The sequence below is a fragment of the Conger conger genome, chromosome 5 (genome assembly GCF_963514075.1).
Source record: "Conger conger chromosome 5, fConCon1.1, whole genome shotgun sequence".
Taxonomy (NCBI): Eukaryota; Metazoa; Chordata; class Actinopteri; order Anguilliformes; family Congridae; genus Conger; species Conger conger.
The window spans coordinates 2,941,488-2,956,900 of NC_083764.1; the positions used below are offsets into that span (position 1 = coordinate 2,941,488).

The 15,413-nt window shown below is 46.5% G+C and overlaps 1 protein-coding gene across 1 annotated transcript; it reads left to right on the plus strand.

Annotated features, from left to right (window-relative positions):
* The first annotated feature begins 1,127 nt into the window (after positions 1 to 1,127).
* Positions 1,128 to 13,922, plus strand: si:dkey-12h9.6 (macoilin). Its single transcript, XM_061243648.1, has 9 exons — positions 1,128 to 1,204; positions 3,140 to 3,281; positions 3,963 to 4,089; positions 4,370 to 4,493; positions 7,056 to 7,214; positions 8,172 to 8,339; positions 11,764 to 11,890; positions 12,901 to 13,075; positions 13,741 to 13,922. The coding sequence occupies exons 1-9, from the start codon at positions 1,128 to 1,130 to the stop codon at positions 13,920 to 13,922; spliced, it is 1,281 nt and encodes a 426-aa protein (XP_061099632.1).
* Positions 13,923 to 15,413: the final 1,491 nt, after the last annotated feature.

Genomic DNA, 15,413 nt, shown 5'->3' on the forward strand with positions numbered 1-15,413 from the left:
TAAAATGTCAGAAAATATATAACCATTTTTATTTTTATCTCAGATTTCTTTGTGGATGATGCTGGTGGCACCTTCCTGTACAGGTGTCAAACTTTAATTTACCTCAGGCTCTAAAATGAGATGTTTCTCACAGATTTGTCATATTTAGGGATAAAAGGCTGGTAATTTCAATTTATTTTGCTATAATTTAGCATTTACTTAAACTGTTGGGGTCAATTCATAAAAGCGGTCATAAACTCTTGACATAATAGGAGGGTTAAATAAAGAATTTAATCTTCTACCGGAAGGAACTTTTGTAACGTTACAGTGTTGCTCCCATCTAGTGGGGAGACAGAACATTACAACGCTGCATTTTCTCTATTCTGGTTTGTACGGAGGCTGATGCCTTGGACAGGTGGTAAGAAGGACGCCACGCCAGCACCACAATGTCTTCCTTCAACTGCAAGCACTTTGTCTACAGAATACTGATGCTGGACCCTGATTGTACAACATACCCTTAATCATCGCTGGCTTTGCTGTGAAAATAGGCTTGCCTAAATTGCGAGCAGCTGGTGAGAATATTGTTTGGGCTTGCGTTAACACCTCTGAGCATTAAAACACTATTTTTAAAACATTGGCTTAGCAGCACATTTGTCCGATGAAATTTCACTCAGGATAAGATGATCATCGTCAACAATGGATTCGTGTGGCTTAACTCAAGGCTGAAATCGTACGCTACCATTATAGAATATCGTGGCCTGCTATAATTCTTCTTTAAACAGTCGTAGCACTGGACGATTAAGCGAAAATAAATAAATCCTCAATTATGAAACAGAATGAACATCAATGCCACAGCCGATCCGTGCGCAATCACATCGCCGTTTTCAGCGAGCGTGCGTGTGCGCGACCGCGGTCCTGCCGTCTCCCTTCAAAACATTGGCGAGACCTCGGCGAGCATGCGCACAGTACAGTGTTTTAGTTTCATTCACACACAAAGCGACGCAAATATCTGCTTGATTTTTTTTATTTTATTTTTTACAGTGTTTTGATGACAAAGAGCAGACGGACGTATTCCGCATTAGGCGACGTTTATGCCGTTCCATTGGCGACCGACGGTTTGAGGGTTTTAAGAGAGCACGAAGCGTACAATGAAGAAACGTTATGTGGACGCTACCAGGCTCCGGAAAATGAGAAAGGCGAAAATATCCGAGAGGATTTCTGAAAGGTAACGGTTAGGCGGCGGGGCGCCGTGACAGCGCTGCTATTGTTGCGGTCAGGCATTGTGTGATGCGCATCACCTCAAGCTCACCTGCCAGGGAGAATGCTGTGTTGATTTAGTGTTTGATTTTATTGCTTTCTGATTTTAAAGGTGTTGTTTTACGGGTTTGCGTTACATTGGCGGCGCAGGCTGACAGTTGCCAACTAAAAATGTTATCGCATAGACAGTGGGCACTTGCCAAATGTGCACCTTGCCATCGAATTTTTTGCAGTTCGGATTAATCCTGAACATAAATATATTTGAGATGTCATGTATGAGAAATAATTGGTGCTAGTATGATCCATCATGAAAATATGCACCGCAATATAACGCATTTTGTTGATTATTATTATTATTATTATTATTATTATGATTCTTAAAATTATTATAATTGTTATTATTTGCAATAGGCTATTATCGATAGCCATTGATTTGATTTAAAAGGTATACTTCATTTTTTAACTCCATAGCGGCGTTGTTGGGGGTGGCCATTCGGAACTTTAAGTGACAGCATGTCTAGACCGCGAGACAATTCACTTGCCTCCTGGACACGAGACAAAGGAGCGATGAATAATGTTTGCTAACTGTAACGCGCATCATTTACACCGATCTGTGCCGAAGACTCGAACACAAAGAGTCGGCATGCGAAGACGGCACTGACGCCATGCACGAGCGGTGGTCTGCAGGCGGATTGTGGTAAAGAATAATAACGAAAATGCGATTTGTTTAATTGTAGTCTCCTACGAGTGAACCGCGCACCCGCTATGTAAAGCTATTCCGTCTCTTTATGGCCTATAGATTATTCATCATTTAGCCATTAAACAGAACGTGGCCTCGCGGGTCGGAGAGCGAAAGGTCAACGCGCGGAACACCCTGCGCATGCCGCCCGGATGCTATCGCAAGGTGCGAGACGGAATCTGTCCCGATTTCGGTCGTGTCATCAGAAGCACCAACCGGACAGTTTTTTTGTTTTCATATTTGCATTCGCCAGCCTGAATTTTGATCCACGTTTTTTTTTCTTTTTTTTTTTTTCTCCACATTCCATCAGCACCGAAAATAGTGTTGTCATGGTTACTAAACATAAACTGGGCCGGAACACAGTAGGCTAATGCCGATTTTGAGTAGCTACAGCGCGAAGGAGCGACCGAACAAAGGAATCGTCGTGTGAACAATCGATAAGCTACGGGGTCACACTGAGCCAAGTGAAATATGCTGTTGAGCGTGGGTGTTTTCTGATCGTCTACAAGAGACAAGTGACCGTTGGTGTCTATGACGTAATCCTGTTTACAATTCAGATTTTTTAAAACCTGCTTTTGCCTATACGACTACACACTTATTTTATTAGCAAATATCAATTTACATTTATACTGTCAGCTTGACGGTTTTGTAGCAAATATATGCTCGTTAAACTCACAGATAGGACGCATGTGTATTGGCCTTTGTTGTATTTTTAATATGTTGTCAAGAACAATTAAGTTGCCCACAGCGCAGATGTACCCTGGTATTTATATTATGTGACATTAAACTGCCGCAGCACGTAAATATGATCATCTTAATGACCGTGCGAACATGCCTTGGCTAATTTGATAAACGTGTCTCCCGTAGCTCCTGATTCATTACTAACATAATTAAAACTCTGGGATGCACCGCGGTGGAAACAGCTGTCACTGCGATGCCACTTAAGATCGTGTCTGCAACATTTAAGCATAAATCTCTTTGAGAACTGTGCTCTTACGTATTGCAATTAAACAAAACTGTCATTGATGTTGACGTCTGCCGCGTAAAACCAACAGCCGTAGAGAAACTGAATAAGTATATAAACAGTTACCGTGTGACATGTTGTTTATTACATTTGTAAATGAAGAGTTCTGCTCTGTGTCTGTTTTTATGTGTGTTTTTCAGTGCGTACACATTTCTGAAGTTTGTGATGGTGTGGATCCTGGTCCTCTTGGCAGACTTTATTCTGGAGTTCAGGTGCGAGTACCTGTGGCCCTGCTGGCTGTTTCTGGGCAGCGTGTACAGCACCTTCCACTGCCACGGTCTGGTGAGCACTCCTCTGACTCTGCCATCAACTCCTGGTGTTGTCCTGTTTGACATACATATGCAGTTAGAGCAACCGAGTGAGTGTCTGCAGGTTTAACTCCAGTCCTGGAGGGGGCGCTGTGTCTGCAGGTTTAACTCCAGTCCTGGAGGGCCGCAGTGTCTGCAGGTTTAACTCCAGTCCTGGAGGGCCGCAGTGTCTGCAGGTTTAACTCCAGTCCTGGAGGGCCGCAGTGTGCAGGTTTAACTCCAGTCCTGGAGGGCCGCAGTGTCTGCAGGTTTAACTCCAGTCCTGGAGGGCCACAGTGTCTGCAGCTTTAACTCCATTGCTGGAGGGGGCGCTGTGTCTGCAGGTTTAACTCCAGTACTGGAGGGGGTGCTGTGTCTGCAGGTTTAACTCCAGTCCTGGAGGGGGTGCTGTGTCTGCAGGTTTAACTCCAGTCCTGGAGGGCCGCAGTGTCTGCAGGTTTAACTCCATTGCTGGAGGGGGCGCTGTGTCTGCAGGTTTAACTCCAGTACTGGAGGGGGTGCTGTGTCTGCAGCTTTAACTCCAGTACTGGAGGGGGTGCTGTGTCTGCAGGTTTAACTCCAGTACTGGAGGGGGTGCTGTGTCTGCAGGTTTAACTCCAGTCCTGGAGGGGGCGCTGTGGGTTCTCACACATTGCCGCTCTTCTCTCTGTTTCAGGTGATATGCGTGGTGTTTGTGTGCGCCGCGTTCACGCTGGATGTTTTCTGTCTCATCTTCGTCCCGCTGCACTGGCTGTTCCTCGCAGCGAGCACCTATGTGCTGTTCAACTACATCTGGCACACAGGTAAACCTGCGCTAACGCTAACCACACCTGGCACACAGGTAAACCTGCGCTAACGCTAAACGCTACATCTGGTTCAGGGGCTAAGTGCTGTGATTGGTTTAGGGACTCAGTGCTGTGATTGGTTTAAGGGATCAGTGCTGTGATTGGTTGAGGGACTCAGTGCTGTGATTGGTTTAAGGGATCAGTGCTGTGATTGGTTGAGGGACTCAGTGCTGTGATTGGTTTAAGGGATCAGTGCTGTGATTGGTTGAGGGACTCAGTGGATGTTTTGTTGTTGCAGAGAAAGGGCTGTGCCTGTCCACGGTGTCTCTCTGGATCCTGCTGGTGTACACTGAGGCTCTGCTCAGGTTCAAGGACCTGAGGAACTCCCACGCCAATCTGTCCCACCTCTTCGCTGCTCACTGGTGTGTATGAACACATGCTTTCTGTACACACACACATATGCATACACACACATACACACACACATATATACACACACATGCACACACACACTCACAATCACATACACATACACATACACATACACACACACTTGCACACAAACATACACATAAAACCAGGTTGGCTTTGTGTCCTTTGTGTTGCATTAACTATGCAATGGTGTAAGAAGTTAACCTGTTTAACCGGGTGTTTTCTGCTCTCCGTTAGCATCGGCTACCCGGTGGTGTATGAAGCTAACCTGGTTTTATGTGTTCTCCGTTAGCATCGGCTACCCGGTGGTGTATGAAGCTAACCTGGTTTTATGTGTTCTCCGTTAGCATCGGCTACCCGGTGGTGTATGAAGCTAACCTGGTTTAATGTGTTCTCCGTTAGCATCGGCTACCCGGTGGTGTATGAAGCTAACCTGGTTTTATGTGTTCTCCGTTAGCATCGGCTACCCGGTGGTGTACCTGGGCTTCGACGTGACGTGCTACCTCAGCGGCGTGGTGAAGCAGCGTACCCAGCGCGCCGTCCGCACGGAGAACGACTTCCACATGCGCCTGCTGCAGCAGTCTCTGCCCGCCGGCCTGGGGCTCTACCCCAAATGTGTGACCGACGGCAGGGAGGGTAAGAGAACACTCAGCCTGGGGTACATGGGGTAAGAGAACACTCAGCCACCTACACAGGGGGTAAGAGAACATTCAGCCTGGGGTACATGGGGTAAGAGAACACTCAGCCTGGGAAACATGGGGTAAGAGAACATTCAGCCTGGGGTACATGGGGTAAGAGAACACTCAGCCTGGGGTACATGGGGTAAGAGAACACTCAGCCACCTACACAGGGGGTAAGAGAACATTCAGCCTGGGGTACATGGGGTAAGAGAACACTCAGCCTGGGAAACATGGGGTAAGAGAACATTCAGCCTGGGGTACATGGGGTAAGAGAACACTCAGCCTGGGGTACATGGGGTAAGAGAACATTCAGCCTGGGATACATGGGGTAAAAGAAGGCGATGATTCAGTAAAAACATCAGCAGCCCTCTTCTGCCAGTTCACATTGTGATCCAAAATCATAATTTTCACATGTGAATTCTGTTAACTCACATATGAAAATGTGAAACCAGTCATTTTCACATGTGAAAAGGTACATTTCACGTGTGATTTTTCCCCCCATAAGAGCGCTTGTGCTCTGGGTCCTCAGGCTCAAAATGGCGGCTGAAGGCGGGGTCAGGGTCGGGACAGTACCAGTGCCCGGCCGGGGTCCTTCCTGTGGATGAGGGCGACGCCCAGGACTGCCTGCAGATCGGGGGGGCGCACAGGAGGCCAGAGGGGGATCTGGAGGACGCACGGGGGGGCAGGGCCAGCCCCCTGGGGGTGGAGTCTGAGCGGGTGGGTGTGGCCGGGCTGGGCGACGCCCCCTGTGTCCCCCTGGAGGGCGTGGCCCCGGAGGAGCCGGCCTCCAAAGCCCCCAAACCCTCCAGACTGCCCTCCCCCAAAACACGCCACGCCCCCAGCAGCACCCTGCCCTCCCCCAAAGCGCAGCGCCCCCCCAGCATGGCCAGCACCCTGCCGTCCGCCAGGACAGACAGGAAGCAGAAGGGTGGAGGCAAAACCACCAGCCCCAACCGGGACACGCCCGAGAGAAGCCCCTCAGCCAATCACAGCGCTCACTCTGACCACATCAGCAAGTGAGGCTCCCTGCTCCCTATATTACCTATATTGTGTGTGTGTGTGTGTGTGTGTGTTTGTGTGTGTGTGTATGGTATGTGTGTGTCTATGATGCATTATATGCGTGTGTATAGTGTGTGTGTATGGTGTATGATATGTGCGTGCAGTGTGTGTGGTATGTATAGTGTGTGTATGGTGTATGTGTGGGTATATATAGTTTGTGTGTGTATGATGTATTATATGTGTTTGTATAGTGTGTGCAGTGTGTATAGTGTGTGTGTGTATGGTGCGTATAGTGTGTGTAGTGTGGTGTATGATGTATTATATGTGTTTATAGAGTGTGTGTGGTATGTATAGTGTGTATAGTGTGTGTGAATGATGTATTATATGTGTGTATAGTGTGTGTATGATGTATTATATGTGTGTATAGTGTGTGTCTGAATGATGTATTATATGTGTGTATAGTGTGTGTGAATGATGTATTATATGTGTGTATAGTGTGTCTGAATGATGTATTATATGTGTGTATAGTGTGTGTGAATGATGTATTATATGTGTGTATATGTATAGTGTGTGCTCACGCAGGTTGGAGGTGGAGTTGTGTATGTATAGTGTGTATATGTATAGTGTGTGTGTGTATGGTGTGTGTGTATGGTGTGTGTATATATGTATAGTGTGTGCTCACTCAGGTTGGAGGTGGAGTTGTATATGTATAGTGTGTATATGTATAGTGTGTGTGTGTATGGTGTGTGTATATATGTATAGTGTGTGCTCACTCAGGTTGGAGGTGGAGTTGTATATGTATAGTGTATGTGTGTGTGTGTGTGTGTGTGTGTGTATGGTGTGTGTATATATGTATAGTGTGTGCTCACGCAGGTTGGAGGTGGAGGTGCGCAGGCTGAGGGCGGAGCTGCAGTCCAGCAGGCAGTCAGAGCAGGAACTGCGCAGCCACGCCTGCAACCTGACCAACAGCGAGAGGAGCCTGCGGCCGGAGGCCTCGCTGCTGCGGCAGGCTAACGAGCTACTGCAGAACAAGTGAGTTCCCCAGGCTAACACGCTAGGCTAACGAGCTCCTGCAGAACAAGTGAGTTCCCCAGGCTAACGCGCTAGGCTAACGGGCTACTGCAGAACAAGTGAGTTCCCCAGGCTAACGCGCTAGGCTAACGAGCTCCTGCAGAACAAGTGAGTTCCCCAGGCTAACGCGCTAGGCTAACCGGTTACTGCAGAACAAGTGAGTTCCCCAGGCTAACAAGCTACTGCAGAACAAGTGAGTTCCCCAGGCTAACGCGCTAGGCTAACGGGCTACTGCAGAACAAGTGAGTTCCCCAGGCTAATGCGCTAGGCTAACGGGCTACTGCAGAACAAGTGAGTTCCCCAGGCTAATGCGCTAGGCTAACGGGCTACTGCAGAACAAGTGAGTTCCCCAGGCTAACGCGCTAGGCTAACGGGCTACTGCAGAACAAGTGAGTTCCCCAGGCTAACGCACTAGGCTAACGGGCTACTGCAGAACAAGTGAGTTCCCCAGGCTAACGCGCTAGGCTAACGGGCTACTGCAGAACAAGTGAGTTCCCCAGGTTAATGCGCTAGGCTAACGGGCTACTGCAGAACAAGTGAGTTCCCCAGGCTAACACGCTAGGCTAACGGGCTACTGCAGAACAAGTGAGTTCCCCAGGCTAACGCGCTAGGCTAACCGGCTACTGCAGAACAAGTGAGTTCCCCAGGCTAACGCGCTAGGCTAACAGGCTACTGCAGAACAAGTGAGTTCCCCAGGCTAATGAGCTACTGCGGAACAAGTGAGTTCCCCAAGCTAATGTGCTAGGCTAACGGAAGTGTGTAGTTGCAGAGATGCAATATCGGTTGTAAGTGTGTGTGTGAGTGTGTGTGTGTGTGTGTAGTTGTAAAGACGCAGTATCGGGTGTAAGTGTGTGTGTGTGTGTGTAGTTGTACAGACGCAGTATCGGGTGTAAGTGTGTGTGTGTGTGTCTCTGGCAGAATCCTGTGTGTGATGAAGAGTAAGCAGAAGGACAAGCACGCGTGCGCTCTCCTGGAGAGGAAGGTCCGGGCGGAGATGGAGACGCGCGCGGCGGTGGAGAGGCAGCTCGTCGAGCTCCAGGACGAGGCCCCGGCCCTGCCCCACACCGCCCTGCTCTCCGCTAACAAGTACAGACACCTCGGCCTGCACACAGACAGCCAGGGCCTGTACACAGACACCTCGGCCTGCACACAGACAGCCAGGGCCTTCACACAGCCACTTACACAGAGAACACACTTAACACAGCCACTTACACAGAGAACACACTTAACACAGCCACTTACACACAGAACACACTTAACACAGCGACTTACACAGAGAACACTTAACACAGCCACTTACACAGAGAACACACTTAATAGAGCTATTTACACACAGAACACACCTGACACAGCCACTTACACAGAGAACACACTTAACACAGCCACTTACACACAGAACACACTTAACACAGCCACTTACACAGAGAACACACTTAACACAGCCACTTACACACAGAACACACTTAACACAGCGACTTACACAGAGAACACTTAACACAGCCACTTACACAGAGAACACACTTAATAGAGCTATTTACACACAGAACACACCTGACACAGCCACTTACACACAGAACACACTTAACACAGCGACTTACACAGAATACTGTCAAAATGCACGCTTATGAAAATCTGTCCTGTTTTTTACTTGTGTTGTGAGGTCTGACATTCATGAAGCAATATAGCGATGTGTGCTGTTCATAGGAGTGTGTGTGTGTGTGTGTGTGTGTGTGTGCGTGAGTGTGTGTGTGTTTGTGCATGTGTGAGTGTGTGGGAGTGGGAGCGTGTATGTAAACTTATTAGGAAGGACAGATCTAGTAAGAGAGGTGGGGGTGTTACTGTTTATGTAAGATAAAATCTTAGTGTGCAAGAGATTCCAGAAATTGACCAACACACACCTAGTGAGGATATTTGGATTAAGCTTGTTTGGGAGGAAGATGAGGGTCTTAACTTTGGAGTGTGATAGGGAGTTCCACAATCTCCTTAGTGGATGAATACAGCTATACGTATACTAAACTGTATCAGATATATGAAGCACTGAGAGTAATAAAGCAGAATATTGTAATATGCGTGCTAAGGTTAAAAATAACTAAGGTTAGCCAAAATCCAATTTGAAAGGAAAATCGCAGATGATTCTAAATGCAATCCCAAACGCTTCTTTCAATACTTTTAAAGAGGAAGTCAGGTGCATTAAAAATAACAAAGGAGAACTGCTGTATAACAATAAAGACATTGCCGAGGCCTTAAATGCCTACTTTGTTGAGCGTTTTACCAGGGAGGAGGTTACTAGTTGGCTGGAAGGCATACTCAATACTAACAATGTCTTAGTCAATATTGAGATAGGGGATAAAGAAATATTGGATAAATTACATAAACTATAGACAAATAAGGCAGCAGGCCCAGATGGCATATTCCCGAGGGTACTCAAAGAGTTAAGTGAGATGATTTTTAAACCACTGGCAAATATTTTTAGACAGTCCTTAGAAACTGGAGAAATACCAGATGACTGGAAACAAGGCAATATAATACCAATATATAAGAAAGGGGACCGTGCCGATCTAGGAAACTACAGGCCTGTCAGTGTAACTTGTATCACATGTAAAATACTGGAATCTATAATTAGGGACAAACTGGAATTATTTCTTGAAAAGAATAACATTCTAAGGGACAGCCTGGTTTTCAAAAGGGTAGGTCATGCCTGACAAGCCTTTTGGCTTTCTTTGAGGAAGCTACCAAATATTTTGAGGTTACAGGGCTTATGATATTTTATAGCTCGATTTCCAAAAAGCATTCCATAAGATATCACATGACAAACTCATTATCAAAATGAGGATGGTAGGAATTGTAGGAGCCATTTCGAAGTGGGCTCCTAGAGTAGTAGTAGGAGGGGCCTTATCTGAGCAGGGTATTGTGGGAAGTGGTGTCCCACAGGGATCGGTACTGGGGCCACTGCTCTTCCTCATTTACATAAATGACCTAGTTAAATTTAATTTAGTTAAATTTGCAGATGATACAAAACCAGGAGGTTTAGCTCATAGTGTAGACTACTAAAGTAATCCAGGAGGACTTAAACAGAATCCAGAAGTGGGCGGAAACCTGGCAAATGAAATTCAATACAACTGAATGTAAAGTTCTACACGTGGGAAATAAAAATATAAGGCAGGATTACTTCATAGGGGGTACAAAATTAGATAGTGCTGAAGGGGAAAAAGACTTGGGGGTCATAGCTGACCAAAGCCTTTCGGGTTCTCGTCAATGTGCGGTAGCAGTAAAGAAGGCCAATAGGATGCTAGGATACATAGCCAGGAGTATTGATTATATGTCCAAGGAAGTTATACTCACCTTATACAATACTCTACTTAGACCACACTTGGAGTATTGTGTGCAGTTCTGGGGACCGCACTATAAGAGGCACTGGAAAAGGTTCAGAGAAGGGCAACCCGATTGATTCCATGTATAAAAGATAAAAGTTATGTGGATAGACTTAGGATGGTTAATCTCTTTAAGCTTAGTAAAAGGAGGCTTGGGGGGGATTTCATTGAGGCTTCTAAATTCATTAAAGGGATTAACAAAGTGAATTATTGGGGATTCTTCAGGTTGAGTTCGGTAAGCAGAACAAAAGGACACAAATGGAAATTGGCATGTCGTAGAGGCAGAAACACTAGGGCTTGATACAGTGTTAGATTCTATTTAGCTTTTAGGCAATTTAGGCAGTAATTTACACTCAGGGGTAGACAAAGGCGAGCATTGCTGGGCTGAATGGCCTGTTCTCACCACTACCTAATGTTATGTTATGTTATGTTATATGAGTGTGTGGGTATGTAATTGTGTGTGTGTGTGTGTGTGTGTGAGTGAGTGAGTATATTTATGTGTGACTGTGTGTGTGTGTGTGTGTGTGTGTGTGAGTGAGTGAGTATATTTATGTGTGAGTGTGTGTCTGTGTGTGTGTGTGTGTGTGTGTGTGTGTGAGTGAGTGAGTCTATTTATGTGTGAGTGTGTGTGTGTGTGTGAGAGTGTGTGTGTGTGTGTGAGTGAGTATGTTTATGTGTGAGTGTGTACATGCCACTCATGTTGGTCAGTCTGGCCTTGGGATATTCCACAAACTAATGACTGCAAAGACACTGAGCTTATATGCAAACATTTTTGTTTCGGCTTTTCATTGATTATATATGTGGAAGTGGTTAATCACAAAAACACACAAAAACACAGTTCTCATTTTACCCAATGTGACATTATTAAACCTGTGTTCCCTTATACCAATGTTTATTATTTTTTTATCTTTTTTTTTTTCAATTGAAATCGGATATGAGATGCCTGATTGAAAATCATTGTTTTCTCATGCACGTCGATTCTTTTAAGTGTCGTGTTTTACGTCCTAACCTGGCCAGACGTTTGAGCTTGAAACTGCTGTCATGTTTCTTTCTGTGTGATCTGCATGATAACTTGATATCATCTGGCTCTGAATCGATTCTTTCTCTCCGAGCTGAAAGGCCTGTATCTTCTCCACTAGGCAGGAGCAGACAGAGACGCAGGCGTTAAAGAGGAAAGCTAAAGAACTAGAGACAGAGTTCAAACATCTGCAGCTGGAGATGCAGAGGAAAGAGGGTCAGACAGTAGCTCTAGAGAATGAAGTGGAGGTAAAAAAATAAAACTAATATTCATATTTTAAGTTTGCATTTGGCAAAAAAAAAAAGGTCTGTGAGTTTGAAGTCCCGTGTCTTATTTCTGTTGAAGTGGTATTATTTGGTTGTCTCCGTTTCGATAGTTTTGTGAGTTTTGTCGTTTTGACTTGTTTTGTGGTTTGTGTGAGCTGTTCATTGAGGTGAAAAATGTAGGTTTGAAATGTGGCAGTTTGCTAGTCCTTGTTGGTTTTTTTACCTCATTTAAAAATTAAGTGTTCAATAATATCTTTATAATGTCCTATTGAATTATTTATGTCTTGTGTGACTGTTTTTGTGCATGGTATTAATATTTATTGAAGCATGAATGGCGTAAGAATATGAAATACTATTCCAAAAGTGTGCTCCCTGTTCCAGGTGGATTGTGTTGAGCTCCACAGTTAAGCAGCTGACCATGTTATCATTAAACGAGATTTAATATTTAGCACGAGTTGGCTATGAAACTGCACAATGTGTGACTCTGCTGTCCTCTAGTGTACACCTACAAAATGCATCGACAAGCAGATGTAACATTTTTTAAGCTAATTTAGGCCAACAGAAAATACCGTAATCGCAACAACTCAGAGTCCTTAAGCTCTGGAAATCCCTCGACTTGCTGTGTAAACACAGAAAGAAGCATTATTCACACTCTAATCTCCCTGTTTTTCTTTTTTGGGCCCGTTTGTGTTTTGGAAAGACTGGCTGTCTTCGCCAGAGGCTTCACGCTCTGTTCCTGGAGGCCAGGGCTGTGTGTTTTTGCTCACTGTGTTGATTTTGGTGCGCTCTCAAAATCCGCAAACATCTCAGACCCCCACAAACGCAGTGAAGTCGGTTGCCTGTGCAAACTGACGGCTAACGCTCAGGAGAGAAACCCCTCCAGGACCGGAGTGTTGTGTGCAGAGGGGGTGGAGAGGTGTGTGAACAGGTGGCGTGCTGTGGGCGGGGTGTAACGCGTGTGTGCGTGTGTGTGTGCGCGCGTGTGTGTCCAGGTGCTGCGGAAACACAAGGGGGCGGTTCAGGAGGCGGAGCTCCTGCTGTCCGCCCTATCAGCTCTTCAGGATAAGACTCAGCACCTGGAGTACAACCTGAGTGCCGAGACGCGCATCAAACTGGACCTGTTCTCCGCTCTGGGCCACGCCCGCCGCCAGCTCCAGCTCGCTCAAGGTTTCAACCACAACGTTTATACACCCCTACCTCCCTGTGATTATATCCACCCTGTTAATATCCACCCTGTTAATATTCACCCTGTTAATATCCACCCTGTTAATATTCACTCTGTACGTTTATACACTCTTACCTCCCTGTGATTATATCCACCCTGTTAATATCCACCCTGTTAATATCTACCCTGTTAATATCCACCCTGTTAATATCCACCCTGTTAATATCCACCCTGTTAATATTCACCCTGTTAATATCCACCCTGTTAATATCCACCCTGTTAATGTTAATATCCACCCTGTTAATATTCACCCTGTTAATATTCACCCTGTTAATATCCACCCTGTTAATATTCACCCTGTTAATATCCACCCTGTTGATATTCACTCTATACGTTTATACACTCTTACCTCCGTGTGATTATATTCACCCTGTTTGACTTCACTCGACACATTTATATTCACTCTGCATGTTTATATTTCCCTCCACACAATTATATACCCTCTAAATATTTACACTCAGTGAGCACTTTATTAGGTATTTATTGACTTCTTTTTTTCTGCTGCTGTATCATTTTCAGTGCTCTCTCTCTCCCTTTCCCTCTCTCTCTCACTCTCTCCCCCCTCTCTCCCCCCCTCTCTCTCTCTCGCTCCCTCCCTCTCTCTCAGGTAAGATGCTGAAGCAGGATCAGGAGATCGGGGAGATGAAGCAGAAGATGGCGGAGGTGATGGCGGTGATGCCCTGCAGCGCCCCTCCCCCGATCGTCCCGCCGTACCTCACCAAGTTCCTGAGCGCCGACGGCTACCGCCTGGAGCCCGGGGCGCTGGTGTACCAGTGTCTGAAGAAGTAAGGCCCGCTAACGGGAGCTAGCGCCCGGGCGCTGGTGTACCAGTGTCTGAAGAAGTAAGGCCCGCTAACGGGAGCTAGCGCCCGGGCGCTGGTGTACCAGTGTCTGAAGAACTAAGGCCCGCTAACAGGAGCTAGCACCCAGGCGCTGGTGTACCAGTGTCTGAAGAACTAAAGCCCGCTAACGGGAGCTAGCGCCCGGGGCGCTGGTGTACCAGTGTCTGAAGAACTAAGGCCCGCTAACGGGAGCTAGCGCCCGGGCGCTGGTGTACCGGTGTCTGAAGAACTAAGGCCCGCTAACAGGAGCTAGTGCCCGGGCGCTGGTGTACCGGTGTTTTAAGAACTAAGGCCTGCTAACGGGAGCTAGCGCCCGGGGCGCTGGTGTACCAGTGTCTGAAGAACTAAGGCCCGCTAACGGGAGCTAGCGCCCGGGCGCTGGTGTACCGGTGTCTGAAGAACTAAGGCCCGCTAACAGGAGCTAGTGCCCGGGCGCTGGTGTACCGGTGTTTTAAGAACTAAGGCCTGCTAACGGGAGCTAGCGCCCGGGCGCTGGTGTACCAGTGTCTGAAGAACTAAGGCCTGCTAACGGGAGCTAGCGCCTTTCACAGACGTTACACTGAAGAACATAAACAGCAGAGAGACACGGACAGACAGACGGACGGACGGCGGGGGACTCTCTCTGTTCTGCACGCTGGCCGTTCGGCGGTCAGACGGACCGTCTTTAGCGCGGCGCGGATGCAGCTCCACGTGATCGTGCGCCTGGAACGCTACAGGCTAACAGCTCCGCGCAAACGCCAGCGGAGAGCGGTAAACTCAGCTCCTCTTACTCCAGAAGTGAGTCTGGAGTCTTCACCTCCAGAGCCCCGAAATTCAGCGCTGGGGGGGGGGGGGTCACATCATTTTCACTTACCCCCAAGAGGAGAAGACAAAAACAATTTGTATTTATATTTTCCTGTGATCGTATTTACGGAATAAGACACAATATGTCAGGAATGTGCCATATATTGAAATGTAATTTAAATTATTGCCATTTTCACACATGTATACTCACATGTGTAGCCTGATTCTGGCTCGTTATGATGTGATGAAAGTATTTTACTCCATTGGTGCGTACTACTGTGCGACGTTCGCGGTAAAACATCACAAACCTGACATCATGGGAGGACCTGAGTGTGATATACACATTCATATTGCATAATGTCCGCCGTGTTGCTCCAACATATTGTCATTGGCAACTTTAACCTGTGCCTAAAATTTAGAATGTATAATACATTTGATAAAAATGGCAATATTTTTTTATTTATGACACGTTTTGACATATTACTATTTAATGTAAACCTCTGTGTTTCATGCTACAGACTGGGGTCAGGCCCTGGAGAAAGACAGAGGCAGTTTGTATAAATCAAGATCAGATGGGTTTAAAGGTTGCCAACACACATCTTATAGTCCAAGAATGGTTTTAAATGTATACATATTGATGAAAGTCATAATTAAA

Bases quoted from the DNA above. Each gene is read 5' to 3' on its own strand.
- si:dkey-12h9.6 (XM_061243648.1), top strand. From the start codon at position 1,128: ATGAAGAAACGTTATGTGGACGCTACCAGGCTCCGGAAAATGAGAAAG. The intron at 1,205-3,139 runs GTAACGGTTAGG...TGTGTTTTTCAG, and splicing joins TCCGAGAGGATTTCTGAAAG to TGCGTACACATTTCTGAAGT. The intron at 11,891-12,900 runs GTAAAAAAATAA...GTGTGTGTCCAG, and splicing joins CTCTAGAGAATGAAGTGGAG to GTGCTGCGGAAACACAAGGG.